The sequence below is a fragment of the Lepidochelys kempii genome, chromosome 7 (assembly GCF_965140265.1).
Source record: "Lepidochelys kempii isolate rLepKem1 chromosome 7, rLepKem1.hap2, whole genome shotgun sequence".
In the NCBI taxonomy this organism is placed as follows: domain Eukaryota; kingdom Metazoa; phylum Chordata; order Testudines; family Cheloniidae; genus Lepidochelys; species Lepidochelys kempii.
In genome coordinates, this window is record NC_133262.1 from 102991780 (window position 1) to 103017861 (window position 26082).

At 38.2% G+C, this 26082-nt stretch overlaps 2 protein-coding genes across 8 annotated transcripts in view; one reads left to right on the plus strand and one right to left on the minus strand.

Annotated features, from left to right (window-relative positions):
- Positions 1-26082, minus strand: part of DOCK1 (dedicator of cytokinesis 1) — a 550235-nt gene that overhangs the window by 300206 nt on the left and 223947 nt on the right. The window lies entirely within an intron of this gene.
- Positions 1133-26082, plus strand: part of INSYN2A (inhibitory synaptic factor 2A) — an 81563-nt gene continuing 56613 nt past the window's right edge. For 3 of the 4 annotated variants that reach the window (XM_073354953.1, XM_073354956.1, XM_073354955.1), the window contains exons 1-2: positions 1133-1657; positions 23232-24429. In XM_073354953.1, the coding sequence (XP_073211054.1) occupies positions 23237-24429 (1193 nt within the window). In that variant the 5' untranslated portion in view covers positions 1133-1657; positions 23232-23236. Of the gene's footprint in view, positions 1658-1694; positions 1772-23231; positions 24430-26082 lie in introns of those variants that run through there. The other variant, XM_073354954.1, reaches the window with a different exon arrangement.

A 26082-nucleotide genomic window follows, 5' to 3' on the forward strand; every position in this document is an offset into this window, starting at 1 on the left:
CGGGCTCAGGGCTTCAGCCGCTGGGGGGTGAGGGTGTCAGGGCTTCAGCTGCAGGGGCTCCAGGCTTTAGCCCCATGGGGTGAAGGGGCTCTCTACGCTTGGCTTTAGCTTGGTGGGATGGGGGATTCGGGGCTCTGAGCATTAGCCCTATGGGACAGGAGGATTCTGGGCTTTAACCACGCAGAGGCTGGAACTAGGAGCTTCTGACCTGCAGGGTGGGGTAGCTTGGTGCTCTGGGCTTTAGCCCCATGAGTCATGGAGACTCAGGAATTCTGTCTTGTGGAGCACCAGGGTTTCTGCCCCACAAGTGAGGGCACTCAGGGTTTCTGCACCAGGGGCTTGGGGCTCAGTGCTCCGGGCACCAGCCCCATGGGGTGCGAGATTCGGGTCTTGGGGCTTTAACCCCGTGGGGCAGGGGAGCTCCAGGCTTTAGCCCCAGGAGGTAAGTGGGCTCAGAGCTGCAGGCATTAGCCCTATAGGTAGCCCCGTGGAGCCTGGGGGTGGGGGTGGCTCAGGGCTTCTAGCCCCATGGGGCTTCTGCCTCTGCGGGGCAGGGGGCCTTGGGGCTCCAGTCTTTAGCCCAGCAGAGTGGGGGCTCCAAGCTTTAGCTGTGGAGTATCAGCACTCCGGGGCCCTGCTTTGCAGACCCCCTGAAACCGACTCACGGTCCCCCGCTTGACAACCACTGTGTTACACTATACTTGTGTACACACTCACACAAAAGCCAAAAAGATGCTAATTCAACTCAACACACTAGTACAGTCTCCGGTGTTGTCTTGCAGCTTTGTTTACACACTGAAAGAGAGACAGACTCATGGCTCAGATGTAGCCTAGTAATAAAGAAAATGTACATAAAATTCCAAAATACGTGAAAAAATTCTTCCTCTGTCAGACGATGATTTCCCCCCTTGTGTGAATCAGAAGCCAGAGTCACGGCTCCACCCCCCTCCTCCGTCACTGGACCCAGAATAATCATCAACCATTATTTTAAGATCTGCACGTTAAACTCAACAAGTTCCTTGTCACAGTCCGTCCACATCAGAGTGAGCGAACACGAGAACTCTCCCTAGTGGGGAACCGGCGCCAGTGGCGGCTGCTGCTGCCTCCTTCTTCCCACCGCCTGCCTGCGAGATACACACACGGAGCTCTCCCTAGCACCACATCACACGCCACGCTCTCCCCCATTGCTCATGCATTTCCAAAAGTAGCAGGGAATCCAGCTTCATCAAATCATCTGCCTGCAAGACAGGAGCATTACAGAGACTGCTTCATCCTGACCAGCTCCGGAACCCAGACTGGAAACGGTGTCTGCTGAAACGACTCCCCCTCCGCCCCCTTCCCCCTGTTGGATTCCAGATCTCAGTGAAGACAATTGCAGTAAATGAGGACATTTCAGGAGTGCGTGGCTGCCGCCGCCGCCGCTGCCTAGAGGCGAACGCTCTCTTGGTCACAGCTGAATAAATGTCTCAGTGTGATAGCTAAAGGGGTGGTGGTGATCAAGTCTCCGGAAAGCAAAAGAACATTTCCAGCCGGTATATCTTGCAGCAGATGCTCTACACCCGTGGATCGTTTCACTGCAAGCTTGCAGAAGTGAACGGAGAGAAATGCATCGCAAAGGAATTGCACAGACTTTTAGTTATTTTTAAGGCAGCGTAAGGTAAGCTTTCCACTGCAATTAGACATGTTACCCTGAACTGTAATGCTACCCACAGATCTGGAGGGATCAGAGAGCCTGCTTTCCCACCTCCCTGAGAGAGGATTCATGCAAATAGTGAGTTTCCAGGTTTTCCTAATTAAAACTTCATAGTGAATAGTGTAAAGCCGCTGAGCCTAAATGTTTGGGGAGGGACTGTTATGCAATAGTATTTGGCTGCCTGGGGATAGGTATTGCGTCCTATAACTTTCATGACAGATAAGGGGAGAAAAGGGTTGAAGAAATATCACTGTGTCCAAACCATTTCTTTGTTCTAGAAAAATACCACAGCTTCAGCTAATAAAACACCTTGCCAGGGATTAGTAGTTAAAGAATTTTCAGAAGATGCACAAGGTGCTTCAGCCTTACAGGATTGCTTACAACTACCACGGCTTGTTAACTTTTCTATTATACAGCCCAAATATAGTCCCAACAAAGAGATTATAATTATACCTACCTATAAAACATGGTAATGAGATTATTACCAAGCAGATTTCCTTCCCAGTAACTTGCTGTAAAGTACTGGAGGTAGGGGAACACACACCTTGCTCCGGCTTTGAAGCTCTTAGCATTTTGTGAACTATTATTATAGTTGGCAAACAGTGGCTCTCACCATTTAATATTCCCAAACCCCTACCACTTGACACATTTCAATTGGAGACGGCAAGAAAATGTAGCAGACAAATAGGACAAAGGATAATACACATCAAGCACCAAAGTCAAAGAGACTGCCTTGGACCTTGCATCTTGCTGCTTCATGCAGTGGGGTTTCCGTCTTGCGTCTGTATCACTCAAATAAAAATCCTCTCCTGTGACCTCAGCGTCTCTATTTAATATAATACTACAGAGAGCTCCAATAATAAAGGGGGAACTCGGATTGTGGTTAGCCTGGATTTGCAGGGGGTGGAGAACCATGACAAAATAGAGCATCTTTGCATTCTGCAAAGCAAGAAACAAATTCTCAGCTTGTGTCAATGTCTCCCAAGAGGTCTGTCCCAGTGGAACTGCGGATCCACTCTCTGCCAGAGGAGCCAGAATAGGCAGTGAAGCAGTTTAATTCGACCTTGTATGTCTAAACAGCTTAAATTCTGTGTAAGCATAACAGAGAGAAATTTAACTCATTAGGCTCTGAGATCTGGAAGTTTGAAAAAGATCCATTTTTTAAATCTCCATGATTATATTATTTTACATCTGAACACTGGAAGGCAGCAACAAAACAGACAACAGTAAAGGATCACATCAGTATTGGAGATTTCTTTCTTTCAAGTGTTTCACTGTGGTTACTTTTCATATATACTATCAGTGTCAGGGATGCTGTACCTATGAAGGTTAAAACCTAGATGCTGGGTGAAAAACTAACCAGTAAATTTCATGCCGTGACCATTCCAATTTGTATTGTACACATTAAAATTAATGTAACATTAATTTCAAAACCACAAAAATATGTCTGTAAAAATTCTCAGCATGAAGAATCCTAAACCTTATTCCTACTCTTGGTGTTACACAGATTATATTCCACCAATCTGCTAATGGTTCAGTTTCTTCACTACAACAATATTAGTCTCTGGCCAGATTGGCAATTAGAGTTTGAAATTAAAAGCTGTTGTTTATTTTAGTATATCTGTTACAAATATATGCAAGCAGTTCAAATAATGGAAACACGGTCATCTGAATTTTAACTAGATATTACTAAGTTAACATCTAGAGGTTTACACCCTATATCGATGACATTTTTAGTCATACTGGTTCTATTAAAAGCAGATTATGAACATTTCTAATGCAACTACTCACACTGAACAGTTTCTTAAACAATTATCAGATGCAGTTTTAATGTGCTTCTGCCTTTAAAGGATATTAAATCATCTAAGGAAGACTCAGGGCTACTGAAAGCTTACAGTACAGAAAATATTTTTATTTTAGTAATGACATCATTATGTCCTTCATGGGGAAAAAAGACTCGGTTATCACTGCTGTTTAATTTTAACATGATTAACAAAATAATTCTAACTTTTAATAAAACAGGACCCACTCCCCATCTCCACGCCCCTCCCCAACACATAGAAGAGTAGCCAGGTGGCGAGAAGCCACCTGATAAAGAAAGTATTAGTTACTAATCTATGGGAACAACATTTAAACTGTTCATCAATTGACAGTCAATGCACAGGTCTGCTCATTAAGCAAGTACTTCACAGGATCATCTTTGTGGTTTGCAATTTAACTATTTCACTGACAGAGGCACCTTTCATAACAGAATAATATAAATATCTAACAAATTTGGAGAAAATAAGGAGATTAAATTCTCACTGAAATTATGTACAATGAAAACATGGCCTACAGAACCACGAGCCTCTGCACAAGAGATGAATCACAAAGCATGTGTACTCCTCATAACACTCACCATAGTGGACAGAATTCTATTGGTCACTAAAACACATGGTCACGTCACTTGGAAATCCAAACTCAGCAACAGACTTTATGCATTTTATGTTGAGACACCAATAATTTTTTGTATAAAAGGTATTATTCTTAGCATAAGGTAAAAGCAAAGTTACACAATAGTAACATAAAGCTCTGATAGTACCACTGTAGTGACCACTGTGGTAATGAAAGTCAATGAAATCGATTAGCTTGCCAAAAATCTATGCTAAAACATAAGCAGAGCTCTGCAAAGCAATTGAGCTGTGAAATCTCAAGGCAATTCCTTGTAGGGACCAGTTAGCTTGGGTAATCATACGAATTTTACAGACCTGAGGCAAATCATAGTAAATCTAAAAAAATTTAGAACGTAAAGACTCCCCAGACAAAACTTGTTTAATTATTTGTTAAGACTGCATTATGTATTTCATGCCTTCTGATAACCACAATTTAGTTAACCAGCTGAAATCCCATTAAGACCCTAAACAAAAACATGGATGCAACAAACATGGACGCAACAAACTTGTTTTTTAGCACACAAGTCCTTTACATTTTATTACATCTACCTTTTAAACTTAGTACTGTTATTTCTTTTAGAGATTGAGATCACAAGCATATTTTAGAAGTGAAATCCTGAAGTGATGAATTCAATGGGAGTTGAAGATATTAATCTCTCAGGAACTGGTCCTTCAGTATTTTTGTAATTGGATAAATACAGGACAACATGGCAACATACAAAGCTAGAACTAATACGAAATTCAAATACAAATATTTTTGTGAAGTCTTTAGATTCATTATGAATTACAGAATATGATCAGATGCATTTTTATTATAGTGGAACATCTCTACATTGAAGTCAATTTACTGCACATTTTACTCAGAAAGAGAATAGAATCTCTACTGGTCCCTTAATGGTTTCAAAAACAGTATTACTACTTTATGCATATGCACAGCACAAAATCATGGGGATGGATCACTGGCTTAAAATCAGCTACTTTTCAGTTATGCATACGAGCACAAATCTTACAGGCAAAGATAACTGGTTGTAAAAGACAATACAAAGCCCTAAAAGCTCATTTTGATGTCCTTCCTTGTGCCTACTTCTCTCCTTGAGCTGAGGAGAGATATTGGGCCTGATTTTGCTCTCATACCAATTTTAAAACTAGGCCCACAGACTTCAATGCAATTAGTCCTTGTTTACACCCAGTGTAAGTTAAAGGGGAGTTGGGATCATTTAATCAGTCAGAGATGGACAGAACCAAAACCCCAGGTCTGAATATTCCCACGTTTTGGGAAATTTAGATCCCAGATCTGTGGTGTGAGTCCCTTTCTAGTTATAATATAGACTTTGTTATGATTGTTTAGAGTGAGCAGAGGAAGTGGGAGAGGAGTATGCATTCTCATTGGGAATTGCTAAACTAAGAAATACAACACCAATTCCTAACTTTAAGCTATAGTGTATGCCAATTCCAATGGCATCCTATATTAACTGGTCTCCAAACCCACCACGAATGAGACCAAAAGCTGTATGAAATGTCTCATCAATGCTGTGAATATATGTGCACATACAGTGTACTATTTAAGGACCTGATCCTGCAAATACTTATTAACATGAGTAGTCCTGTTGAAGTTACCGAAACTCAGTAAAGGATCACAGACCCTAATGTGTGCTCTGAAATAATATAGTCATTAATTTTGAATGTATTTACTTGCTTGGCTAAATGCAGATATACTTTTATAGGGAAGTTTCTATGGGAAAAATTATTAGACTCTTTAATCATTTACTCCTAAGTTAATGCATTAGACCAAGAATGTATTTGGTAAAATAAATAGCCAATGAGATGGCTAAGAAATAAACCTCAACCAAAAATATGCACCCATTCTTTTGTATTTCATGTCCAGGAGAGCTGCCATTCCAGCCAGACATCATAAAACATTCTAAGTGAGGGCTGTGATACTCCCAGACAAATAATTCCTTAGATTTTCTGCACAAACATTACCAAATCAGTTTACCATTTCATACCTCTCTCCCTAAAATGAGCCTTCATTAAGCAATCTAAAGATCTGCACTTACACAACGGACCCAACCAAAAGTCTAGGCGACTTTCCCACCTGGTAAGAAAAAGTCCATGCAACCTGTGTAGTGTCAAGATAAAACCCCTTCCTGGAGTTTGACATTATTTACAAATTAACATAAAGACCAGCCCAAACCTTCTCCACAAGCTTGGCTCTCCCTAAGGTTTCTACTTTAGATCTACCTAGCCTGACCCCTAAGTCTTTTCTGTGTCAGACCCATGATTCCTCTTCTCATGGGAGCACTTGCTCTGAGGTCTACTTCCTCCCTTTTTAATTGCCTTCCGTCTGGATAGCCTTTTCTTTAGGTTTGATGTTGCTGGTAGGTGTTATGGGGTGGGGATAACTTTATTCCATCAATCCCTTCTGCAGTGTATCCCATCACAAGATGGCTTTTCCGTCTCTAATTGTCTGTGTTTAACTTTTTCTTTATCCACTTTATCTTTCATTTTATCCATTATTATTATTTATTAGTTGTATTGTGGTAGCACCTAGAGGACCCCACTCCTACCTTGATTTTTACATCAATGTCCACATCTGTGAAATGGGGATGGTGATACGTACCTCCCTTTGTAAAGCTTTTTGAGATCTACTGATGAAAAGAGCTAGGTATTATTGTTGTTGTTTTGGAAGGAAAAGAGGAAAGGGGAGGAGGAGGCTGATTTTGATTTTTTTTCCTTCTGCACTATCAGTATAATGTACTGATAAATATCAGTGGTCAAGCTACAAAACCAGATCCTAAAAACTGATTTTAAAAAGATAACCTAAGTGACATCCACTTTCATGATCTGAAAGATGAGGAGGGGAAATGTCAAAAAATAAAGGCTGTGGGCTATCCAAATTTCATGGCTATTTGTTTGCTCCTCCATCCTTCCACATTTATGACAATTAAGTGTACCAATTTGTAGGACTCTTACAGAAAGACATGCATCACTGAACAAGCAGTTGACATCATACTGTTTGTATTATACTTTCTCCTCCTCTCCTTTTCATTTTCTTATAACTTTCAGGAAGCCAACAGAGCTTATAAATCACTAACGAGAAAAAGTGTGACCAAAGATTCAAAACAGACATTGCTAAGATATATGACAGTTAAAGCCTTAAGCAAGCACATAGAAAATAAAATGCTATTTTTCCAATATGTGTATATAAAAATTAATGTTCAAAGATGTAACACATTATTTTGGTGTCTCAAAACTTCAAAGTGCGTCTCAAGCATCTTTCAGTCTGATGACAAATTGATCGTTTTAAATAAGAACAAACTTTTTCATTTCTGAAAAAAGAAAAATTATTACAGAGGTAATGACATCTGCACAGTTTCACTCAACAAGCAGTCACTTCTGATGTTAAAAGTCTTTGACAGCAGGCTTCAAAATCAAAACTAATCAGTAGTTCAATCATGTGAGACATCTGCATTGAAACAAATCCTAATTGTATATTTTAAAGAAGTAAAACCTTTTGATTTTTTTAAAAAAAAAGTTATACTTTTTCTAACCCAATATAGAGATAGGCCCTTAATAAAAACTCTAGAATTCAGATCCAAATCTTGTGATTGACACTTAACTGTAAAATAGGTTGCACCAAAACGCTGGATTCTCAACTAACCCCAACTTTGGAGCAATATCAATATGAATCTAAACGTTGCCATTCAGCACTGTCTCTCAAGTCCCTCACTGTCTCATCATCACCCAGACCAGACAAGTATTTAAACAGAAAATCATACCCTAGAAATAATTCTGCAAACTGTATGATTTAATTAATCTTTTATCTCTAACTTCAAGATAGAGAATTGCAGAAGCAAACCAGATGCTCCACATTAGAATGATCAGATATTAATATGTCCAAACGTAGATCCATCTTTATTGAGCTATTAAATAGAAATGCACTTATTTTACTTAATTCCATGAAAATCACACAAGATAGCTCTTAATACCAGTAGGCCCCGTCTGCATTGAGAACCATGTTAATGTAACAGTCGAAGCAGAACTCCCATTGAATTGCTTTCCAACATGGTTTGGTTAGGCAGCATGGGAAGGGCCAAATAATGTTAAGAAAAAACTATTTGGGATTAGGTTTTTAGCTAACCTTGAGCACTTTATAAAAAAAACCCCACACCTTTTATCATGGTTTGGGACATTCTATAATGGCTGGATTATTAATATTTGTATTAGTCACCCCCAAGAGCCTCAGTCAGGGCTGAAGCACCATTATGTTAGCCATGATACAAACATATTGGCCCAGATTTTAGAGGTATTTAGACATTGCTCTGCTCTTTTGAAAATGGGACTTAGCCATTTAAGTCACTTAGGTCTTGCGTCACTTAGGTCTTGCAACACTAAGTGAAGCAGTGCCTAAATATCTTTAGAAATCTGGGCATGAGCTCTACCCAAACAACTAAAGAATCTAAGGAGACAAATTACATGAAAGATGTGGGTTGTATGGGGGAAAGGTATGAGAAAGAAGGCAGTCAAATAAATACAATATCAACGTTTGCAATTTTTGTTTCTGTAAATAAAGTGCCAACTAACCCATTGGTTATTTTCTTCCTGACATCCCACCACATGTGAGTGAAAAGATTATGTGCAGAAGAGGGTAGTGATCTTATGAATCAGTTCTAGAAATTTTCTGTGCATAAAAGCCAGCATCAAAGAAAGTACAAAGATGTGTCTGCGAGAAGCTGACAAATGGACAGACAAGACTGGAATCATGACAGCAAAATGCAGAAGACAGGAGATCAGCAGGAACTATGCGTGAATTCAATATGATTAACACACACTGCTCCATTCTGAGCATAGACTAAGGCTAAATTCCCTGCATTTTAAGTGAAACCTGTAAACTTTACATAGCTTTTTATAACTATACAACTTAGTGACAAAGAGGTGTTCAAGACTTCAGTAACATTCCTAGCTTCCTATCTACCAGTGCTGTTTAAACTCAAAAAGCCTTATTAAAAATGACACCAACTGTCTAACTAATGTCTGACCTTGATACCTAGGGCTTTATTCAGGCCATTCCTATTAATACATATGGGAGTTCTCAGCTAAAGTCCTACACAGTTACATAAGCAGAGCACAATTCAAGCCAACAAAAGGAGGAAATTCAGAGTTCTAAGACCTTTAATTAATTTTAATACATTTTTTGTTATCCAAATCGCATATACCCCATCTTAATATAGCCACTAGCTCATTCATTTCAACCTCCTATTTTACATGGTCTTCTTCCATGTTCATAAAACCTGCAAGTTTCAGAGTAGCAGCCGTGTTAGTCTGTATTCGCAAAAAGAAAAGGAGTACTAGTGGCACCTTAGAGACTAACCGATTTATTTGAGCATAAGCTTTCGTGAGCTACAGCTCATTTCATCGGATGCATTTAGTCGAAAATACAGTGAGGAGATTTATATACACACAGAACATGAAAAAATGGGAGTTATCATACACACTGTAAGGAGAGTGATCACTTAAGATGAGCTATTACCAGCAGGAGAGCGGTGGGGAGGGGGGGAAGGAAACCTTTTGTAGTGATAATCAAAGTGGGCCATTTCCAGCAGTTAACAGGAACGTCCGAGTTTTGGAAAGGAAGATGATGTCTGTCTGTATCTGTACGGACGTTCCTGTTGATAATCAAGGTGGACCATTTCCAGCAGTTAACAGGAACGTCCGTACAGATACAGACAGACATCATCTTCCTTTCCAAAACTCGGACGTTCCTGTTAACTGCTGGAAATGGCCCACTTTGATTATCACTACAAAAGGTTTCCTTCCCCCCCTCCCCACCGCTCTCCTGCTGGTAATAGCTCATCTTAAGTGATCACTCTCCTTACAGTGTGTATGAGAACACCCATTTTTTCATATTCTGTGTGTATATAAATCTCCTCACTGTATTTTCCACTGAATGCATCCGATGAAGTGAGCTGTAGCTCACGAAAGCTTATGCTCAAATAAATCGGTTAGTCTCTAAGGTGTCACTAGTACTCCTTTTCTTTTTATAAAACCTGCAAGCAATTCCTACTGTATGTCTACTCACCTCTGCACTTTATCTGCCAGTTTAACTCTGGCCTCTTCTTTTACTCTCCACACAATCCTTCCCAATCTTGGTTCAAGAACCTTCTCCTCTGCAAATCATGTGAGCTGGAACAAATCTTCGTGTATCTGTGTGTCCCATTAACTGCCCATCTTATTTCAAATTTGATATGACAATATTGTATTCCTCTTGTCTATACATGTGAGTCGTGCTCTCCCTTTGCTATTATTTACCTAAGAAGCATCTTGAGAAACAGCTTTTATCAAAGATGCTTCACAACAAAGATGTCCCGTAACATTTTACTGTATTGTAATACACTTTGGTACAACAGCTAAAAAGTATTTTCTCTACCGATTTTGTTTTTTTCCATTTAGCTAACATTGATTTTTTGTACTGTCTCTCCAGTGTGTTGCAGAAGCTAGTTTTGCTTACTTCTCTTTTTCTTGCAGTAGCATCACTAAGCACAAATATGCACAGGACTTACAATACTTTTTGTTAGTTAACAGCTACTGCAGAGCCAGCACAGGAAACAACTGAGGACAAAAACTGCTTACATACAAGTTCTTTCTTTCTTAAGTGAATATTGCTTTCCTTTTATTTTCTGGTGACCGGTAAAGTTTGGAGCGAAGACAGAGATATCTACAATCCTGAAGTCATTCATCAAATAATATTCTATTAAAGACATGTTAGATTCGGGACCTAAATTATCTGCCTGCATTATTTAGCACTACATCTACACATGCTTATCTCATGACCTTATGTCTGTTATTACAAATGGCTTTTGAACAGCATCATATCATACAATACATAATGATAATCATTATCCAAACAGAATGAGGTGATGATATTTGGATGCCTTAACTCTGGCACTGACCTCAGGACAGTCATCAATGCCTTTGTCACCTCCTACTTGCAGTGGGCTCTAATGAAGGTGACAAATTCAGCGAGTCTTGAATCTGACTTTGACAATTTGTCAAAGGCTACCCGTGAAGGACAGTTCGAAGCTTCAGTAGCATAAGCGGTGTAGTTCACAAAAGCTTATGCTCAAATAAATTTGTTCGTCTCTAAGGTGCTACTCATATTATAAAAATTCTGATTAACATGTTGCCATTAGAAACTCAAATGGCTCCATTTATGTTTGATGGGTCAAAAGAACCTCAAATTTGAGTGTCCAGTAACTGGAATGGTTTTTCATTTTTTTTATTTGACTACTAGTTAAAAAATTCAAATTGTAAGCTGTAAATGCTGAGTTATGTCAGTTCCTCTCCTGTAAGTTACATTGTTGTTTAGTATGAATTTAAAATTGTTCATAGTAGGCAGCAATACTCTCAGTATCGGGACGCATCATGAAAACATCAAACTACTACCACAAGACAATGCTTTTGTTTAGACACAGCAAAAGCTTATTGGTAAATATGAGTCCATACCAGGTGCTAAAGGCCTGTGGACTCCAGATCTGAGAAACCCTAGAAAGAGCGAGATATGGGGACTTTGTATTGAGGGTCTGTCAACAAGAACAGCTCATCTTATGTTTGATCTTAGCTGTTATTGTAGGTAGACAGTAAGATAACCAGATCTACATAGACAAAAACCAAAACCTGAATTTCACCTTGGAGTTGATGGGAAGCCCCTCCAATACACTGAGCACATGTGTAATGCATTAAGGCCAAAGTTTTCTATTAAACAAGCAGATCATCTCATGCTACTGAAGCTTCGAACTGTCCTTCACGGGTAGCCTTTGACAAATTGTCAAAGTCAGATTCAAGACTCACTGAATTTGTCACCTTCATTAGAGCCCACTGCAAGTAGGAGGTGACAAAGGCATTGATGACTGTCCTGAGGTCAGTGCCAGAGTTAAGGCATCCAAATATCATCACCTCATTCTGTTTGGATAATGATTATCATTATACCGTAGCTCATAATGATTATCATTATCATTACACCGTAGCTCACGAAAGCTTATGCTCAAATAAATTTGTTTCTAAGGTGCCACAAGTCCTCTTTTTCTTTTTGCGGATACAGACTAAGACAGCTGCTACTCTGAAACCTATAATATGAGTATTAGATATAACCTTGACAGACTGAATAGCTATATGGATTACACTGCAGACAATTCTGGTAAAATTTAACTGATAATTTCCATGCTATCAATAAGGTACAGTGCACAGTAGAAAAATACGCAAAACTTTTATTATTTTTTCCATCCGTATCCTTAATCCCAGCAATGTTTGACAGTAATAACTACTCCATGAATAATATAAATTGACATGGAACTTCCTTTGACATTGTATTTGTTCCAGTGTCAAGTATATAGTTATTAATTTGGACGTCAGGGGGTCTATTCACCTCTTGATGCAAATGCCTAACTCCTAGTGTTAACATTGGTTACACAACCATTAAGGGAAAATAAACCCATACTATACAGAATTTGATGAAAATAAATAGGATTATATTTAATCTTGTGCATATAATGCAGTATATAGGATGTAATGAAGAAATACCATTAGAGACTGTGGCAGCATGCAGAATATCTCTTTTTCAGTCTTCCAGAAGATAAGTTTGACAACGTGTTTATCCAGTGGATTATTTTAAGGAATATTTGCAAACTTTTATTTTTCAATATACTGCTGTTTTTGCTCCAGCACTGTTCTATCAAAGTATACATATATCATGAATTTTTTGTGTGCATTCACCCCTAGAGCTAATCTTAACTATCTAAAAAAGCACAGTTTAATAAAAACAAGAGAAACACTTACAGTAACAACACTTGTTCTTTTTTGTATGTGATGCAATTGTACATGCTTTGCTACTCTACCTATAAGAAGAGAAGGCAACCAGAAGCCACAGCCTCAGGCAGAAACCTTCACATTTTTCAGCCAGTGAAGAAGCAGTATGTTCACATGAGTTGTCATAAATTATCATAGTAACTATGGTGGTGCTAGGTCTAAACTCTGAACACATCAAATTTAGTGATTTTACTAGTAACTGTCACAACAGTGCTGAATCTACAGTAGTTTAGAACACATTCAAAACAATATACGCTACAGCTATTGTCTACAGAAGGACAATAGCAACTTTAAAAACAAAGTATCACCTTAGGCTCACAGTGGCATTGCTCTGACTTCTTGCAGTAATACACATGCATCAAGAGAGGAGAGGTACATGGCTAGAGCAGTTTGCATTTACGTTGGTGAAAAGAGGGATCCATAAAAGATTAAGAAGAAGAAATAACTTTGATAAAAGATGAATAAGGAAGTCCAACACACTGAGCAAAGTAGAAGTCTAAAATCAAATGCATGAGGTCTCCAAAACAGATTTCTTAAAAAGTTTAATTTGGCAGTTACTGTCATTGTTAGCTCCATTATTCTAGGTGAGAACTATAATCAAGAGTTAAGTGAGCGGTGTACACAACTGACACCTTTTTAAACTCTGTGTAATATCAGCTGTGTTTTTTTACTTTTTAACCACAAAATCTAAACATCTAAAAGCACTTGATTATGATTGGAAATCAAACTCTAGTAGTGTGCGTGCATTTTAAAACTCAATGAAAAAGGCCTCTTACACAGGAAAAGGTTCCATAAATAATTGGCAAAGATAATTAGTATCAGCAAGGAAAATTGTCCAGAACAGTTTTGCTTGCATACCAGTAACCCTCAGTTCCATATTCAGGAGATGAGTCTCCTGATTTTTAAAGTTTTTCTGATACTAATTCAGACAGTTTACTAACAATTAAGTACCTATATCAGGACTGAAAAAAAAATCTAAATATGTTTACTGGAAGACCATAATGCATGAAATTGGTAGAAAAAGTTATATAGTATTTTGTAAGCACAAATTCAAGGCACTTTAGTAAGTGTAGTAGCCATGTGGTATTTAGAATGAAGAGAGATTTTGGCTGCCATGTTGGATTCGTTCATAGAAAGTAAATCCATGGGTTGCTTCAGAAGCTTTGTTTCAACTGAAGAAGCCTATTGTACACTCCCTGTTCTTACATGAAAACTCCTGGAGGAGGAGACAGGACACATGGATATTCATACATTTTGAAGTAAAACATGCTTTTCTCATTAAACCATGTGATATTACTTAGATTTATCAAACGCCGCACAGGAGATTTCTTGCGAAAGGTAAACCTATGGTATATTAGTCTAAAGGGATCACATACCACTGACTCCGTCTTTGCTTTCTTGTGGTGAAAGCAAATCTTGTGCATAGTGGTGAATTTCACCCTAGGGTATCAAATATAATCAGAATCCCTTGGTATGTGCATATAACGTTAGAGTTGTTATTCATGTTGTCTTTCTATGTTGTGTGAAACTATACCATCTGTGCAAAAAGAAAAGGAGTACTTGTGGCACCTTAGAGACTAACCAATTTATTTGAGCATGAGCTTTCGTGAGCTACAGCTCACTTCATCGGATGCATACCGTGGAAACTGCAGTAGACATTATATACACATAGAGACCATGAAACAATACCCCCTCCCACCCCACTGTCCTGCTGGTAATAGCTTATCTAAAGTGATCATCAAGTTGGGCCATTTCCAGCACAAATCCATCTGTGAATTTACATCTTAAGCTGTTATTGAAATACAAGATGAAGTTAAAATATCTTTCATTAAACATACTTTTTGTAATAAAGTTTTACTTTACATATATGTTTCTACAGAATATAATTCAATTTTAAATTAGAGTTTGGTGTCACTTTCAGACTACAAGATTGTTTTTTCTCTTCACTAACAAATCAATATTTTATAAAACTGCAGTAATGTAATGTATGTTGTAACATAGATGGTGACTTCCCTAATCTTTGGATCAAGGCCCTGATCCTGAAAAGACTTATACACATGTTTAACTTTACATATTGATTTTAATGGGACTCATCAGCATGCATCTATTTTTGCAGGACTGGGGCTCAAATCATATCGGATAGGAACCTTTGCTGGATTTGTAAATGCCAGTACTGAAAACTGGATGGTGAGAAATCTGGATTGTTATCTGGGGATGAAGAATAGTAGGGGGAAAGAAGTATCCAGTTTAATAAAACATGCCACAGAACACCTGAAACAATGTAAAAGTTAACAGCTACTGTGACTTTCCATAAAGACTCTCAGTACTTTTGACATCACATTTTGATAGAATACTTCCAGATTCAGACAGAAAGTGAAGCCTTTTAGTCATAATCAACCTTAAACAACAAAAACAAAGAAATCAAGGATTAGGGTTTAGCATCTAGAAAAATAAGCTCTCTGATCCCTTTAATATTTAACTTGGCAAATCATGTCATTCAATCAGTTAATCTCTTCAAATGTAGCTAGAGCACAAGATGCTATAATGCAGTATCTAACATGGACGTCTGCAAACTGAACTTCTGCAGTATTTATGCATATTGCTGAACTCCATCTCAGTAGTTTTTTTAAGTTTCTGGAAGAGGGATCAGTTCATTCTATGTGGTACAGTCACTTATTTTATATAATTGAATGTTTATTTCACCTTTTGTCTTGTATCTCAAAAAACTCTACAGAGTTAAGTAATGTTAGCAGAATTACAGAGAAATAACATAGGCAAGGGAGTTAAGTTGTATTTAGGGCTCTACCAAATTCATGGTCCATTTTGGTCAATTTCACAGTCATAGAATTTAAAAAATCGTGAATTTAATGATGTCAGCTATTTAAATCTGAAATTTCAGGGTGTTGTAATTGTAGGGGTCCTGACCCAAAAAGGAGTTGTTGTTGGGGGGGGGATCCCGCAAGGTTATTGTAGCGGGGTTGCAGTACTGCTGCCCTTACTTCCGCAATGCTGCTGGTGGCCGCGCTGCCTTCAGAGCTGGGTGGCCCGAGAGTAGTGGCTGCTGGCCGGGAGCCCAACACCGAAGGCAGAGCCACCACCAGCAGCAGCACAGACGTAAGGATGGCAGGAGATGGTATTGTCACCCTTATGTCTGTGCTGCTGCCTTCAGAGCTGGGCCGTCGGTCAGCAGCCGCCACTCTCTGGCCACCCACCTCTCAAGGCAGCAGCACAGAAGTAAGGTGGCATGGTATGGAATTGCCACCCTTCTGTGCTGCTGCTGGCAGGGCGCTGCCTTCAGAGCTGGGTGCCCAGCCAACAGCTGCCGCTCTGCGGCCACCCAGCTCTGAAGGCAGCACAGAAGTAAGGGTGGCAATACGGCAACTTTCCTAAAATAAACTTGCAACCCCCCACAATCCCCTTTTGGGTCAGGACACCCAGTCTGAGAAATAGTGGCCTCCCCTGTGAAATCTGTATAGTACAGAGCAAAAGCCCACAAAAGACCATATTTCATGGTCCGTGACGCATTTTTCATGGCCGTGAATTTGGTAGGGCCCTAGATATATTACAGTTTCCCATATTCAATTGGCCTGTCCAGGGGCACAGATTTAGGGGCACAATCTGGCAAGGCACCTGCTCCTGCTCCCACTTACATCAATGTGAGTTTTGACATTGACTTCTGTGGGAGCAGAGCAGGCCTGTGGGCCTCCCTCTCATAATAAGTAAGGAAAGTCTTCTGCAAAACTGCTCATTCAGGTTTTCAAGTACAGATGAACTGTTTACCCACAACTTTGCATTAGGTTTTAGTCTTCATAGTAGTGCCTGGCTAAGTAGAGCATATGTTTCCAGTCCCTTGGTGAAAACAGTACACACACACACAAAAGTACAGTTTAAATCCTTAATAATTTTACTGTGCATCAACTGTTTTGTTGAGCAGTCTGTCAGCAGATATGCATGTGCAATTCTCACTGAACACAACAGAAATTAAATAAGGCCAAGAATTTGCAGTTACCCTTTTTCGTTGCAATCACCCCGATCACAGATATCTAGAAAATTATTAGTTCAAGCTACTACTGGAAATAAAAGTCTCTCTAGCTGAATTACTCAGGCTAATGCAATTGGAAAAGGGAGACAGCCATTTTTGAAGTATCAATTTACTGGCTATTAAAGCCACACTTAAAATTAACTGCATCACAGAATATACTATATCATTTATCTTATCTCCATTTTGTAGAGTATTATCAGATTCCTGGGTACATCTGTATTAAGAACAGTATTAATTCTGTCGATTACCTCATTCCAAAATAACCTAACGTTCTGGCATTCCTAAAGCATATGGGACAAAGCAGTGGCTCAATTAATCTGAAAACTGAGCCAGGATTTTCAATCCAGAGGTGTACTAACAAAACCTCACGCCAATTCTGTTAAATCTATCAGTTGCTAGCATATTCTAATGCTAAATAGCAAAGTCACTGAAAAACTCAGCATTCATATACTTCAGTTTCTAGTACCTTTTCTAATAACTTTTCATTCTGAGACTTTCAGGGCTGAACGCTGAACACTGAGTTTTGTTAAAATTGTTTTTATCCTGGATGCCTGTGCCCTTCTTTAAGGCATAATCATTCAGTGTTTGCATATGCAAAATGCATATGCATATGAAAATGCAGCATATTCCATAGCTGATTAAATTTCATAGTTTAGTTTTTATCCAGTGGTGCAGCAGGTTACAGAATTGAAAGCACACAGACAAAGGATTTATTTCATAAGTGTATTCACTTGAATTTACTGTTAGGGTCACTGGTTTAACAGATTGCCATGGAAAACTGATTTCCCATAGTTTTGAACATCTCAATAACTGGCTACCCGACAGGTTTCAAAATGTAATCATAAATGGGGAATCATCATCAAGCAAGTGTGTTTCCAGTGGAATCCCAGAAGGATAAATTCTTGGCTTACACTATTTAACATTTTTAATCCATGACTGAAAGAAAACAAAATCATTACTGGTAAAGTTTGAAGATGACACAATGACTGGGGGAATGGTAACTAATAAGAGGACAGGTCAGTGATACAGAGCAATGTGGATCACTTGGTAAGCTGGATGCAAACAAACTATACATTTTCCATACAGTCAGATAAAAAGTCATATCTACGAATAAAACATCACTGGGAAGCAGTGACTCTGAGAAGCACACATGGATCATGGTAGATAACCAGTTGAACATGAGCTCCTAGTGAGACATTGGGACCAGACGGGCTAATACAGTATTTGGATGTATAAATGGGAATCTCAAGTAGGACTAGGGAGGTGATTATTTTTCTGTTTGGCACTAGTGTGACTAGTTCAGGAATACTGTGTTCAGTTTTGCGTTTCTCAATTCACAAAGGATGTTGATAAATTGGTGCAAGTCAGAAGAGCCACTAGAATGATTAAAGGATTGGAAAACATCCCTTATAGCAATAGACTCAAGGATCTCAATCTATTTGGCTTAACTAAGAGAAAGTTAAGGCATGACTTGATAATAGTGTATAAGTATCTAGGTACAAAAATTTGATAATGGGCTCTTCAGTCAAGAAGACAAAGGGGATGACAAGATCCAATGGCTGGAAATTGAAGCTAGACAAATTCAAACTGGAAATATGGCATACATTTTAAAAAGTGAAGGTAAAACTATTCCGTTATGCTGGATTTTCCATCACTGGAAATTTTAAAATCAAGATTGGTTGTTTTTCTAAAAAGATATGCTCTAGTTCAAATAGGAATTAACTCAGGGAAGTTCTATGGCCTGTGTCAAACAGGTGGTCAGAGTGGATGATTACAATTGTCCCCCTTGGTTTTATAATCTATGAATAAGCAATAGGAGGATAAAAATGTAATTGATTATACTAGCCTACATTTTTGACCTACTTCAATGAAGTCTATTTCAGGTTTGTCTGTTCTCTCCAAGTTGGCTGGTCTCCATGTTGTATTTTACCCAGCTTTACATAACTTAACTACCAGCATTCTGAAAACCCATCTTTAGCTCAAATTTTTATTTTTGGTAGCTATGAAACAGATGGCATTCAGTATACAGAACCCATGTAACAGAAATAGGCACCAATCCAATGCAACAGTTATAGATGAATATGAATTAAAATAAAACTGAAAATGGCAAGTATAGTATACTAACATTTTCTCGCATAACAAACATGGCTGACATTTTTTGATATTCTTTACTGCTACAAGACTGACAGTCATGTGTGCCTCATTAATAAACTATTTGCTCTGAGTCCCTACCTGGTTCTCAGTAGAATGCACAAGGTGAAATGAATGGGAGTTTTTCCCATTGACATCAGTGAGGTGAGATTTCACCCGAATCCCAGTTAGACTCATAGACTTTAAGGCCAGAAGGGACCATCATGATCATCTAGTCTGACCTCCTGCATGTTGTTGGCCACAGAACCTCACCCACCCACTCCTGTAATAGACCTCTAACCTCTGGCTGAATTGCTGAAGTCCTCAAATCATGATTTAAAAACTTCAACTTACAGAGAATCCACCATTTACATTAGTTTAAATCTGCAAATGACCCAAGGTCCCCAAGGTCTCTGCCAATCTGACCCCTAGAAAAATTCCTTCCTGATCCCAAATATGGCGATCAGTTAGATCCTAAGCCCGAAAGACCCAGCAGCCAGAGACGTGGGAAAATATTCTCTGTAATAACTCAGAGCCCTAATTCTCCTAACTTACCCCTTTCCTACGGTTTGGCTTTATTGATCACTCACTGCATGAAACTCACCTATGTTTCTTCTCTAGGCTTGGCTGCCCCTAGTGTTTTCTTCCAGGAGTTCCTCTACCCTAGATCCCTGTTAGCACTGCATAGAGGGCTACTGCTATCTTTTTATATTTAGTGTTGAGTTAAGAAGTGCACCTTTCACAGTGAATCAGCAGAAATTCAGCAGCTTTATGCAGCATACTAGTATCTTTCAAAGTGATGTGTCAACAGATGAGCCTCTTATTATTTTAATTGTATTACAAGGCCTCATTATTTTAATATTGAGCCTGAAAAACTAATACATGGGCAGAAAAATCTTTTGTGACCATTTTAATGTTTTGATTCTGCTTCTGTGTCTCTCCCCCACACTCAGTTTGAACATTTTCCTTGCAGGCTCATGCAGAAAATATTTCCCTTTTTACAGTAACTCTACTTCACCCACAGCCACCTGGAGGCAATGGTAATAAATATAGATTAGACTAGACATAATATGCTTTGGCGTCTAGAAAGTCTTATTTCAGGTGTTCGCTAATGATTGATTAGATCTACAGAACTTAGGGACACAGTTCACTACAATTAATGGCAGGTGTGCACGAGATTTTCAGAAGCAGCCAAATGGTTAAGAAGCACAAGTTATTGAATTTCAATGGGATTTGTGCTCCTAAACCACTTTGCTGTTTTTGAAAATTCCATCCTAAATCTAAATATCCTCAGTGGCTCTGAAAAAAATCAACCTTAGTAGGATATTCAAATCCAACTAATGTTCCAGTATTGCATCGAGCTCATTGAACTGTTAAATTTTGCTGCCTCTTGGTGTCAAGCTTTATCCCCACAGGGAGAGAAAGAGAGAGAGAGATGATAGGATTTAGGGAACATCTAACCAACAAAAGGTGGTGCTAGCCCATTCTGAAGTCCATGCCGCTACATCTTCACTGATATTATTACAGGGGCTAGCTAGATTAAAGCTACTGGAGGCATGCCCACCAGAGCTGCAATCATACCTTCATATGCTCTGGAGACGACATATCTTAGAGAGGAGAAAGAAGAATCTGTATTCTGCCCTGTTCATAGGCAGCTCACAAAAATGGCTTCAAAGTGGTAAGGGGTGAACAGCAGTGATCCAACAACTAACACAAGCAAAAAACAAACAAACAAGGGTTTAAAAAGGAATATGCCCCGAAAATAGATATTTCTGCATGTTCAATACGTTACCTGAATTCCAGCAGTTAACAGTTGAGGAAATACTAAATATTACAGATGACAAAGACAATTTCAAGTTAAGGCTGAAATTGTCAATGTCACATTTCCTTCTGTTGGCTTGGCAATGCAAGAGTATTAAATCAGTGTTAAGTGGTGTATTGTATAATACCTCTTTGCAAGTGTGATGGACCCATGTCTCCGAAAGAACTCATGAAGATATCATCCATTATGATAAGTGGAAATGTGTGTTGTGGGCATTCGGGTACATTTAAGAAGTGTGACATAACTTGGCATTCCTGGGTAGTAAGGGTTTGCATTGAAGGATATCATACTTAAACACTGTTTTTTTCTTTATGAAATCTAAATATAAGATACTACTATTCTTTGATTACTGTACGAACCTAATATAAAGTTTTAGCTGGATTTTCTTTACATTTTATCCTAATTATATATGTTTATATTTCAAAGGCTTTCATAATGCTGAATTAGTACCATCGTAATCATGTAATGACAACATTTCTGGTGGTTTGAGAAGGTGGATGGGAATACGGACTCCTGGGTGCTATTCCAGCCTGCCATAAGGACTCTTGGATTCACTTCTTAACTTTATCATTGGCTTGCTTTGTGACCTTGGGGACATCACTACCTGCGTGCCTCCGTTTCCCCATCTATACAATGGGAATAATAATATTATCTTCCTCGGAGTGTAAGGAGGCTTTAATGATGTTTGTAAAGCATGTTGAGATTACAGATAAAAGACACTATAAGTAGAAATCTTTCCATGGCAACAGACTGAAATGAAGGATTATGACTTCATTGCAGGATCTAGCAAAAAAGATTGCGAGGGATAGAAATCTCATTCAAGTATAAATGCTTAAAAATGGCAGGGAATACAATGAAAAAGGATTAGCCATGTAAACAGCTTTTTACATAAAATACTATTTTCCCCATGTTTGCCTCAGCATGCAAGTCTTGCTGCAATACCTAGACTTTTTTTTAATACTTTTTATGAAGCCTAAAAAACTTCAGCTCATTTATCATAACAGAGTCCTACTGAATGCGGGGGTGACGGATGGGAGGGACACACCATCAATGAAAGACACTAACTGTTTGCTGGTGTAAATATACACAAATTCACTGACTTCAATTGACTCTGTGAATTTATGCCAACAGAGAATTTGGCCCAAATATAATTTCTTACTTCAGCAATCATGTAAATTTTTTGCACGCACATAAAACTGCCGTGAAGCAGCATAATAAATCCAGGTATTCCCCAATGGCATTCCTAGTGTGAAATAATCAGCCCCTTGTATCTTAGCTAGACTTAATAATTGAGCATAGGATGAAAACTGAATGCTCAAAAAACAGAGCTCCATATTTTACTATTTCTTTAAGACAGAATTTTTCGGTTTTAACTGTCGGATACTGTAAACAATAACAGGCTTACTGAACAAAAAAGTTACTAAAGAAAAGATTTTTTTTTAAATGGTGATAACTGGTTTTCTGTCTTTAAGACTAAAAAAGTTCAGATGAATCCATTAACATAGAAGTAATAACAAGAATGCCCTTCACCATAATCATTGTACTTGCTTGAAAAAAAACTATCAATATGTTTTAAAAATCTGGATGTCTTCTCAAGCAGAGCAACATGTTCCAAATATTTAATCTGCCCATATGATCTAACATACAAACAAAACCTATTAAGCTCTATACCCACTGCACAATTACTAATCCTTTCAAATGTTCTGATCTTAGATACATAAATACACTTCTACCCTTGAACTACAAAAGCTGGATTTTATAGCCAGGGATCTAAAGACAATTGTTCTTTAAGTCTAATCAGAAATTAATTATGCAATGTTAAAAAAATTAGTAGAGCCAAAACTGAACTCAATTATAATAATGGGAGGACTACATAGTATTCTTAGAACTTTAAAATTTCAGGTCTTTTGCAAGAAAGAAGTGTCTTTCACAGAAACCTAGCGCTGTTCATTGACAGTCACCCTGCCCGTAAGTGTTTTCAACTTTTGGATTGTGTGAAATGCTGATGAAAATAAAACATTTATTATAGAGAAATACATAATTATCCTAAAAGCAGTAAGGTATAGAACAAAGGAAGTAAAACTTCGCAAGCGACCATGAGGATCTAGTTTTCCCCACACATACTGTTTTTCACAAACATAAAAGGGGACTACTTAAAAATACAGGATATTTTCTAGAAGTTTATAATATTTGAATTAAGGAAACATTTCTGTTTTAATAAAAGACTTCTTAAACTGTTTTTAAATACAGGCATCATGGTGAGTAAGGAACCCAGCAAATGCTTACTCACAACCTCTGAAAGTGAAGTTGAGCCAGCCGCTTCACTTGCTTTGGAGATTAAATATGCATTGGATCCCAACCGACAGATTAAGAAAAGAAACAAAGCCCTTCAGGTGAGATTTAAAGATATCTGCGAGGCCCAGAATGAACAAAGGGACAAACAACTATCTTCAGTACAGCATGCAGACACAAGAGAAACAAAGCCCATCTCTTATAAAGCAGCTTATCGTAAATATATGACAGTGCCTGCACGAAGGTCAATACCTAATGTTACTAAGAGCACAGGAGTTCAGACCTCACCAGATCTTAAAAAGTGTTACCAGACATTCCCTTTGGACCGCAAAAAAGGGAATATTATTAAAAGCGTCTCAGCTGTTGACACCTTTAAGAGTCAAAACAATGGATTTTTAATAGATATTAAGGATGAAGATAGTAAAAACTCAGGGGAGGCTGCTCATTGTAGCAAGGTCAGTGACCTAAAGACAGCAGAGTTTATTTCCCATATTAATGAACGCATGAATGCGGTAGATCAGCCTTCTAGTGACAACTGTTCAGAGGCATGTAAAAGCACTGATTTGCACAGCTGTACTAAAGAACCTCCTTCTCTTCAAAACTCAGCAGACTCTACTTCACAAGAGCCTGATTACCAGCTGCATGATAATGCAAAACATGATACAGTGCCACCGGATAATGAAGAATCTAATCAATCAGCACATGGGAAAGTGTTTAAGACGGAAGTAGGTACAATTTATTTACCTGCATCCAGTTCACATGCCACACAGCCTGACCCGCAAAACTCTGCAGCAGAGACTGAATGGTCACTATGCCCAGCAACAGATGAGGAAAGAAAGAGAACTGTGCATCTTAATGGTCTGCAATCCCAGTCAGTAAACGCTCAGGCCTGCTCAACACAGGCACAGTGCCAATCAGCCGAATGTAACGAACAGACCCTTCAGATAAATGTTTCACCTATGGAAGAAGACCAGCCTTGTCAGACAGCAGTTGCTGTGAGTGAAGAATGCCAACAAATTGTGCCTCACACAGACGTGGTAGACTTGAAAGCACAGCTTCAGATGATGGAGAATTTGATCAGCTCAAGCCAGGAAACCATAAAAGTGCTCTTGGGTGTCATTCAGGAGTTAGAAAAAGGAGAAGCTCATAGAGAAGGGTAAGTATAAACCAAACTGTTTTTAAAAGCTTTCTTAATATGTACTGTCATTTAAATTTGCTAATTTAATCTACACAAGAAGCATAAATCTTAAGTGAATTCCAGTACTGAACTAGTGTCATATCTTTCATACGTACTAAATGTTTTTGCTTTAGAAATATGTCCTAGGTTAACTACATAGACGCCTTTAAAAATGGGTCTTATTTATTTATATTCCTTAAGTTGAATATTTAGTTGATTCATCTTTCTCGCTATATGTATTTTTGTGAAGGAATTGAATCTATTAGTCTGAGGATTAGTGCCTGAAATGACAATGAAGCTATTTCACTTTTTCTAATATGCACATAACAAACTACCTTTCAGAATATGCATTATTCAGTATGCTTTTTATATCAACAATTTGTATGAACAATAATTCTCTGTATGGCACTAAAAATTAGAAGAAAAGCCTCATTCTATAATAGATTTATCTTTTAAGATTAAGGGATATTAATACAACTCTGAACAATCTCATTAACTGCATGAGAATCTTGATTGTTTTATTCTTTAAACTTCAGAGTTTTTAACCTTATTTGTATTACTTCAGATATTTAATATAAAGGAAAAATTTGAATAGCAAGTCTTCTACACAATGCTGATACTGTCCAAAATATGCAAAATCTTTCATCACAGCCAAAGGAAAAATTATTTTGTAATTATTTCTTTTCTTCCGTAAGCTTACACATTTTCTACAAGTAGTATTACTTTTGCATGAGTGCAAGTGATAGTTATTTAACCAGATACAGATAAATTAGTCTGTATCTGATAATTGCAACCCTTGGGTGCTTTTGGTGTCCCATGTACATTATCTTCATTTAATACTATAAGGATTCATTGTCGTCATTTGTTAGTTTTTACTCAATGGCTGCATTTCAGAAGAAACCCTTTTCTAACAGTTACTCACACATTTTTAAACTCTTCTATACTATACAAGGTTTTAAATTTAACAACACACACACACACTCAGTTTTTCCCTCTCAAAGAAACATTAGACCTTTTCATCGTGTTTGGAGTAGATTGTATTAGTCACCAAAACAGTAGACTGAAGACTTACACTTTAATTTGTTGATTATTAAGGCACTAGAGAATGTTTTGTCAATCCTTAAATCTCTAAATATAATGCTTATAAATAATTTAAATGTCAACCAGTTTTCTGAACACATAACCTTTGTTTTAATTTGCTTACAGATGGTTATAGTATGTTCAGGATAGACTGATAGTATTTGGCCTTTCAGACTAAGGATCTACTCTCTCAAGCAATAACCAAAATAATGAACTCAAAGACACTCTTTAAATAAAAAGGGCAACTCACCACCACCATCAATTCTGCCCCGTATTTCTCCTCACATAGATGGGTCCGTTCAATGCACCCAGTCCTATAGCACTGATGAATCACTTTCCCAAAACCACAACTCCTACCTTAATCAGTGAATGATCCTCTATAAAGTTTTTCAACATGACAAAGCCCTTGTCCTGTATTTCCCCTAATTTATAACAGTAAACGTCTACCTTCAAAATAATACCCAAACCTAACGATATTAGCACTGAAAGACACAAGATGGATGAGGTAATATATTTTGTTCAACCAACTTCTCTTGGTAAAAGAGACAAGCT